This window comes from Delphinus delphis, chromosome 5, assembly GCF_949987515.2.
Source record: "Delphinus delphis chromosome 5, mDelDel1.2, whole genome shotgun sequence".
In the NCBI taxonomy this organism is placed as follows: domain Eukaryota; kingdom Metazoa; phylum Chordata; class Mammalia; order Artiodactyla; family Delphinidae; genus Delphinus; species Delphinus delphis.
Genome location: NC_082687.1, coordinates 45,875,585 through 45,884,120, shown reverse-complemented (window position 1 = coordinate 45,884,120; position 8,536 = coordinate 45,875,585). Strand labels below are relative to the sequence as shown.

The following is an 8,536-nucleotide window of genomic DNA, read 5'->3' as shown; positions in this document are numbered from 1 at the left end:
GCAATCAGAATCCCTGTGTGCCCTCATCAGCAAATCTGTCAGCTCTGCCTTGAAATACATCCAGGATCCAACTCTCACTCTCTATTTCCCTTATTACCTTCCTAGTCCAAGCCGCTGTTTCTCACCTGGACAACTGTATCAGCTTCTATCCCTTTACCAGGTTAATATTTTTACAGCATTTATGACCCCCTAAAATATTATGCATAGTTTGTTTATTTGCTTATTGTCTGTCTCTCTCCACTAGAGTGTAAATTCCATGAAATCACAAACTTAATCTGTGTTTTTACTTCTTTTTTTTTTTTTTTTTTGCGGTACGCGGGCCTCTCACTGTTGTGGCCTCTCCCATTGCGGAGCACAGGCTCCGGACGCGCAGGCCCAGCCGCTCCGCGACATGTGGGATCTTCCCGGACCGGGGCACGAACCCATGTCCCCTGCATCGGCAGGCGGACTCTCAACCACTGCGCCACCAGGGAAGCCCTAATCTGTTTTTTTACCTGCTATGAAATTCCTTATACATTGTAGGCAGTCAATAAATATTTAATTAATTAATTAATACTTAAGTTGATCTGATTTGGTTTCTGTTGCTTAGTATTTCCAAAGAACTTTAGATGATTTCAGGGTGTACACCCCTGAATGTAATGTAAAAACAAAATTTAATCTCATTTTGTTTTTTAAAAAAATTTTGTGTGTGTGCATATAAAAAAGAATGGGAGTATATTCAAAAATTTTAGAAGTGATTACCATTAGAGAGTAGGATTGGGGGTAGTTTTCATTTTCTTTTTTGATTTTAACACTTCTGAAATTTTCTACAATGACTACATATGATCCTTGTAATAAGATAAAAGTAACTTTATTTTATTTTAAAATTAAAAGAAATATTTTTGATTTACAGTGTTTTGTTAATTTCTTCTGTAGTGCCTTTATTTTAAAGTACTGACTAGCATCAACTAGATCTTCTAGAAAGCTTGGCAGGTCTTTTTCATCCCTTGGCTCCCCGTCCCTGTTCCGACAGTGGCACTGCCAAACCTTTCCCGCTCTTTTTAAGCTGTCATGCTGGATCCATTTCCCATGGTATCTATCCTGCTCTGTGCTGTAGGATCCATGAGATTGTAACAATCTGGCTCCCTGGCCCTCTAGCTTCCAGCTTGGTTCAGCTAATGGCTTTACCTGAAATCTAGAGGGCAAAAGGAGAGTGAGGTCAGACCACTTATTCCCCCAGATCCCTCCTTACCAGTTCCTGCAGGTTGGCTATGTCCCTTTACCTAAAGGCCACAGCTCCTGCCAAGTGGTCCTCTCCAAACAGCTTTCTCTGGGTCCCAGTAACTGCTCTCTCCTCTCTCTTCTCCAGGCCCAGGGATGGTAATAGTTTTCCCAACCACTAGCCCTGGGGTAACGCACCATCCCTTTTTCTTCCTAATCCTTGCTCACAACTCTATGAAGTCTCCTCAGATTACCCAATTCAAGAATTTCATATCTTTTCTTCCAAGGTCCCAACTAAGAACTAACTCCATCTTCTTCCGTCATTCTCCGTCTTCTCCGTCATTCTCAGCAAATGACCTTGCCTCATTCTTTACTTTTTACTGAGAAGGTCTTCTTGTATCAGCTCTCTTCTCATTCCTCAGATGGCCATTCATCATCACGTTACTAAGAGTAGTCTATATAGTGGCCTGCTCTCATGCCTAATATTGCCTCTCAGAGTACATAGCATATCTTGCTCATAGCAAGGCTCTACCCTGTCTTCCTCTTGCCTCTGAGAACATTTTTCCTTCATTGGCTCTTCTTCTTTCTTCCATCATTCAACTCTGGATGTTCCCAATGTGTCAAATCTTGGTTTTGCCCCATGACATAATTCTTTTAAAGAAGTAAGTTTATCGATTTTTACTACTTTAATTACTTTTATTCGGATAATTTTTTAAATGTATACTTGCTGTCTTATTCATTTAACTAAACTCCAATCCTTTATCTCTTCAATCAGATTAGATATTTTCCATGGATTTCCAATTATCTCCTCCTCCTCAAATCCAGTATCATTTCATTCCCTTCAATTCGATTTTCTCCCATTGTCTGTATTTTTTCCAATGGAATCTACATTTCTTGAGCTGAAGAGTTTAAAACACTGAAGTTATTTGTTAATGCCTCCATTTTCTGTGCCCCTCAACTGCAATTACTTTGTGAATTCTATAATTTTTTTTCTTAAACTCATTTCTCAGAGTTATTTCTTTCCATTCTCATTGTTGTAATCAAAAAAAAATTTTTAACTATAGGCCAAGATTATTTCAATAATCCCCTAACTTGTCTTCAAGTTCCAGTTTCCCCCATTCCTACAGAAGGATTAAGATTTCTAGAATATTACTAACATCATGTGGTTCTAGAATGTGGCTCCCATTAATAATATTCAATAATTACAACATTAACCACTAATATATACTGAGTATTTGCTCTGTGCTGACTGCTACACTAAGTTCTTTTTTACATGGGTTAATTATTTTAATCCTCAGAAGAGTCCTGTAAATATTCTTGTACAACTGGAAGATTTTTTTTTTCCTACAAGTCAAATTTATTAGATTTGTCCACAGTCAGCAACGGCGATATTCTTGCTGGTCTTTGCCATTCTTGGGCTGCAAGTACTCTATGACTCCCAAAATATTCATGTCCTCTCTCACCTTGCCAAAGACCGCATGCTTGCCATCCAACTGCTCAGTCTTGGCAGTGCAGATGAAAACCTGGTAATCGTTTGTGTTGGATCCAGCACTTGCCGTGGACAAGGTGCCAGGACTGGTATGACTCAGAATGAAAGTCTCATCAAATTTCTCCCCAGAGATGGACTTGCCACCTGTGCCATTATGGCGTGTGAAGTCATCACCCTGGCACATAAATCCCGGAATAATTCTGTGAAAACAGGAAGCTTGGGCTTCCCTGGTGGTGCAATGGTTGAGAATCTGCCTGCTAATGCAGGGGACACAGGCTCGAGCCCTTGGTCTGGGAAGATCCCACATGCCGCGGAGCAACGAGTCCCGTGAGCCACAACTACTGAGCCTGCGCGTCTGGAGCCTGTGCTCTGCAACAAGAGGCCACGACAGTGAGAGGCCCGCGCACCGCGATGAAGAGTGGCCCCTGCTTGCCACAAGTAGAGAAAGCCCTTGCACAGAAACGAAGACCCAACACAGCAAAAATAAAAATAAATAAATTAAAAGAAGGCTTAACATTTAAAAACAAAACAAAACAAACAAACAAAAACCAGGAAGCTTTACAACCAAATCCTTTCTCCCCGGTGCTCAGAGCACAGAAGTTTTCTGCTGTCTTTGGAAATTTGTCTGCAAACAGCTCATAGGAGATGTGGCCTGAGGGCCCACCATCCATGGCCATCAGCTCTGAGGTGGTGGTGTCTTCAAGGCCAGAAGAATTTTAGAACATTTAGGAAACTCCCAGATGACCCAGCTACTGGTGGTTCTGGAATGCAAACTCCACATGAAACCAGAAGTCTCGCTCTTAGTCTTTTCTTCCATGCTATCCAAATCCCTCAACATGACTTCCAAAATGCTCTGCAAATTGCCCCCACCCTTCTGATCCAATATCAGCCTTTGTTTCCCTCTACATTATCCTGAGGGTGGGTTCACTAATGCACCATACACACATCATGGTCATTGCAGCTTCTTTTGCCTTGACTTTTGCTCCTATATCTTTTTTCCTGTTGTCAGATCAAATTCTCTTTTTGAGTTAAGGTCTGGCTTCAGACCACAATGAAGTCTTCATGAATGCTACGGTACGCATGGATCTTTCTTTTCTCAGAGCCTCTAAGACCACTTACTGTCTGTACCATTACTTTCCTATTCAATCAGGAAGTACTTTGATTTATATTTAACTGCTCTCTGTACAATTGCTATTTATTCACCCCAGAAAAAAAATACTGAGCCCTTATTATTTTCCAGGCACTGTGTAAATGCTGAGAATACAAAGGTGGGTAAGATTCAGTCTCTGAAAGAGTTTTATCCAGGGAGGCAACCTGTATGCAAACTAAAATATTACAATACACTCTGATAAGTGATAATATTGGAAGGATATATGGCATAATGGTTTAGTACATGAGTTTTGGAATTGCCCAGGTCTGGGTACATTTTCCAGCTCTGCTCCTCAATAGCTAAATGAGAATTACACAACCTAAGCTTCTGTTTCCTCATTTGCAAAATGGAGATATTAATTGTGGTAGCCACTTATTAAGGTTTTTAAGAATTATATAAAGAATTTTATAAAGTATATGAGGTATATAAAGTATAAAGCATATAAAGTATAAGGTAATTAGAATAGTGCTTGATATTTTATAACTATTTATCCCTATCCCCCACAAAAAGGAATTTGCACGTATTCTATACATTTTCTTCAGTGGGAATAGAGCAGATGGAGAGAATAACTGTGCCAGGGTTGTCAGGAAAAGCTTAGGAAAAAGGGTAGAATTTGAAAAGGGTCTTGAAGGATGAGAAGGAATTTGCCAGGTTATTCTGATCTGGTTAGACTGTAGGAAGAATGTAGAGAAAGTCTTGTGAAAATAATCTGGAAAAGTCTTGTGAAAGGAATCTTGGGAGGATAACACATGCAGATTGTAAAGGGCATTATGTCTATGCAAAGATATTTGTACACCACCTTCTCGACTAGCAGTTCCCAAAGGCTTTGGTGTTGTGCCAGAGATTTCCAAAACCATAGGCTCACCAAATAATATGTCTATTAAAAAAGCATAGTGACTCAGACATGTCAACATATTTTGAGGTATTTCTGAAGTTATAGTTACTCTTTGGCACTTTATGCTCTATTAGTTAGTGAATCCTAAAAGAATTACTATAGACTCTATGCTAGTTATCAATTTATTGTCTCTCAGCTCCAAATTCACCCTTCATAGCCTGCTCCATGAAAATGGATCTGAATCTCTTAAATATTTTCCCTTTGCCTCTGGCGCAATGTTAAGCTTTGTAGAGAGCCCTAGAGAGACATTTCAGGAGAAAGAGGCATGAGTCACTCTAGCTATTCCATTGAGAATGGATTGTGGAGGAAGGACTGATTGTATTTGCAGAAGACCAGTTCATTTGTTTATTTATCCTTTGATTTAACAAAGATTTATGAGAATCTACTCACTGTCAGGCAATGAGGAATGTTGGATCAAGAAGACACAGTCCCTGTCTCAAGAAGCTCAGAAGGGAAGAGAGTTGAGTACATTAATGACATAAGGAGTGCCCTCTGTAAGATCAAGAGAAGCCCCAGATGCTGCGAGAGCTGGAGGGACAGCTAATCACACTGAGAAGAGAGAACCATATTCTAGGGGAAACTTTTGAATCAAATCTTGAAGGAAAATAGAACATTCAGGTGCATAAAGGGACGAAATATGGTCTAGCTGAATTGAACTACACTGTGTAGGGTGTGAGAACATTGACCAAACAGTTGAGCATTGGGATGGGCGCCTGGTGGGTTGGTGACAGATGAAGTTAGAGAAGTTGGACCCAGATTATGGAAAGTCTACTAGGCTATTTGATATTTAGATTGTTTCTATATTTAAAAACTTTTTATTTGGAAACAATCTCAAGTTTAGAGAAAGTTGAAAGAACAGAACAAATAACTTTTTTTCCCCAAATCATCTGAGAATAAGTTGCCAACATGATGCTTAATCCTCTTGTCTCCCTAAATGCCTTAGTGTGTGTTATCCACAAGCAAGGACATTTTCCATAACACAACCACCAAAATTAGGAAAGCAATGTTGGTCCACTACTACCCTCTAATCCTCAGAACTTATTCATGTTTCAGTAGTTGTTCCAATAATTTTTTTTATAGTAAAAGATCTAGTCCAGAGTAAATCATTGTGCTTAGTTGTCATGTCTCTTTAGTTTCCTTCCGTCTGGAACAGTTCCTCACCCTTCCCTTGATGTTCATTTCCTTGATCCTTTTAAAGATTACAAGTTAGTTATTCTGTAAAATGCTCCTCCGTGTAGGTTTGTTAGATCTTTCCTCATAATTGGATTCAAGTCATGTGTCTTTGGTACGTGTATTCCAGAAACAACGCTGTGTTCTTCTCATTGTATCCTATCAGATGACGCATGATTTCAATTTGTCCCATCAGTGGTGATGTTAACTTAGATCACTTTATTAAGGTGGTGTCTTCCAGGCTTTTCCAGCGCATGGTTACATCTTTCCCCCCTTATAAATAGTAAATATTTTGTAGGGAGATACTTAAAGACTATTTAAACAGTCATTCCTTTTCAAGCAGTCAATTCATCCATTTGTTTATATCATTTGAATGAGTATGACTCATTCTATTTTAGTCAATGACTTATGTGTCCTTTAGAAATGATCCCATTACTCTCTGAACCCACCCTTACTTTCTGGTGCAAGATGCTCCAGCTTTATTGTACATTCCCTGCCCCAGCACTGGAATCATCTATTTCTCTGAAGAGCCCTGGTTCCTTTTAGTGGAGAAGAATATTTAGAAACCAATATCTATGCACTAGTGGGCTCCTTGTTATAGTGGTGACACTGCTCCCAAACCCTCAGAACAGACATATGTACATATACATACATGTGTTTATATCTGTGTTTGTTTTTATTTTTTATATCTATTTTGTTATATTGACAGCCATGAGTTTACACCAATATCCCCAATTCTAAGCCAATATCTCATTCTTATTTTCTCCCTTTATATAATTGTAAGTTGTTTCTGTAGAAGTGAGAAACCTGGCTCCCTTAGCCTCAATATATTTACTTACTTGACCAATCCCCTATATGTAACTGTTTCCCCTAATGGCCACCACACTCTCACCCCTGCAAATGCCCTCCTCACCTTGATTGGGCTATGACACCCTGCTCTGGGCTACCCCTCTACCCTTCCACAGAGGCTCTCCTCTTACTGCTGGGGCTCCTGCATCCTGAGTTGGGTCAATCCCCTGCAGAGACACTTTTCTCCAGTGGTGCTCTGCCATCCCACATAGGCTACCGTGGCTCTTCCCCCACTCACCTACGGGGACACCTACTTTGCAGAGCCCCAACCTAATGCATTTGGGGTTGAATTGCTCAAGAAGTGAACAACTGAATGGAAGGGAGAAAGAAGGAAAGGGGAAAAGAAAGAGAAGAGCATTCTTATCTTTTAACAAATATATTATCAATAACATTCCTTTTTTGTACTTGAATCTCTATCATTAATTCAAATTATTTTCTGGGATAGATTCCCAGAAATGGAATTACTGGGTCAAGTGTTATAAAGGAAATAACTTGTCTTAAGTTTTTACCAGCAGTACATGACAGTGTCTATTTTATCCTAGACAGCTTTGGGTATTAGATCTAGTTTTAAAAGAATTTTTTGTTAACTTTATATGAAAGTAATGTATTGTTTTATTTTCTTTGCTAGTGAAGTTGAACATTTTTCCATTTGTTTATTTAGTCATTTTTAGCTTCTGTTTCATAAATTATCATTGTCATGTCCATTTTAGAATTTTAGTATTTTTCTTAGGTCGGTAATATTTATTAATGATATTAACGCTTAGTCATATTCATTGCAAGAAAGATTAGTGTTTTTTTTTGTTTGTTTTTTTGTTTTGCGGTACGCGGGCCTCTCACTGCTGTGGCCTCTCCCATTGCGGAGCACAGGCTCCGGACGCGCAGGCTCAGCGGCCATGGCTCACGGGCCCAGCCGCTCCGCGGCACGCGGGATCCTCCCAGACCGGGGCGCGAACCCATGTCCCCTGCATCGGCAGGCGGACTCTCAACCACTGCGCTACCAGGGAAGCCCCGAAAGATTAGTTTTTAAACTATAACTGGCTTCCTCTGGCCACCTTCTACATTTGTACTTGTCTTTCTCTGCTGCCAACCAATTTCTTCTCAGGTAAATACAAACTAAGGGTTATATTACTCTAAGAAAACATAAAATTAGAAAAATAAACAGCCTGTCATAAAGCCATTCAAAAGTATGGTGTACTTTTTGAAAACAAACTCTTATTTTTAGATCATTTTTATCTTTTTTACTCACTATTAGTTTGAAAGATTTATCTAATTCTCTGTTTTTTTCACTTCATGTAATTTGAGGCTACGGTAGTAATGCTGTATTACTGATGAAGTGAATTTTTCATCTTATATCTTTTATCTCTAATATTGCTTTTTAATCTTAAAGTATATTTTAATGTAGTGACATCAGCTTTTGGGGAGTTGGTAGTTGCATGCTATAACATTTTCAACCTTTTATTTTCAATCTCTTAGTATCCTTATGTTTTAGGTGTGTCTCCTGTTGTGAGTCAGGATCCTGGCAGGAAATAAAAAGGCAGTGCACTCAAAATGTTAACTGAAGAGAGTTTAATGAAGAAATTCTTTATAAAGGTATGGGCAGCATTAAGGGAACCAATAAAAGATGGTGAAGTACTCAGGTACTAGAAACGGAAAAGCATGCATACCCTAGCACTGAACGGTCAAAGAAAGGAAATAGTGTTACTGGAATCCAATATAAACTGTTGCTGGGAGAGGGGGCACCTGCAGGACCAGTGGTCTTAAGTAGAGATAACACAACCACTGA

The 8,536-nt window shown here is 39.4% G+C and overlaps 1 protein-coding gene across 1 annotated transcript; it reads right to left on the bottom strand.

Annotated features, from left to right (window-relative positions):
- Nucleotides 1–2,576: 2,576 nt before the first annotated feature.
- On the bottom strand, nt 2,577–3,366 carry LOC132425390 (peptidyl-prolyl cis-trans isomerase A-like). Its single transcript, XM_060011692.1, has 2 exons — nt 3,252–3,366; nt 2,577–2,911 (listed from the first exon to the last, which is right to left on the bottom strand). The coding sequence occupies exons 1-2, from the start codon at nt 3,364–3,366 to the stop codon at nt 2,577–2,579; spliced, it is 450 nt and encodes a 149-aa protein (XP_059867675.1).
- Between the last annotated feature and the right edge of the window lie 5,170 nt (nt 3,367–8,536).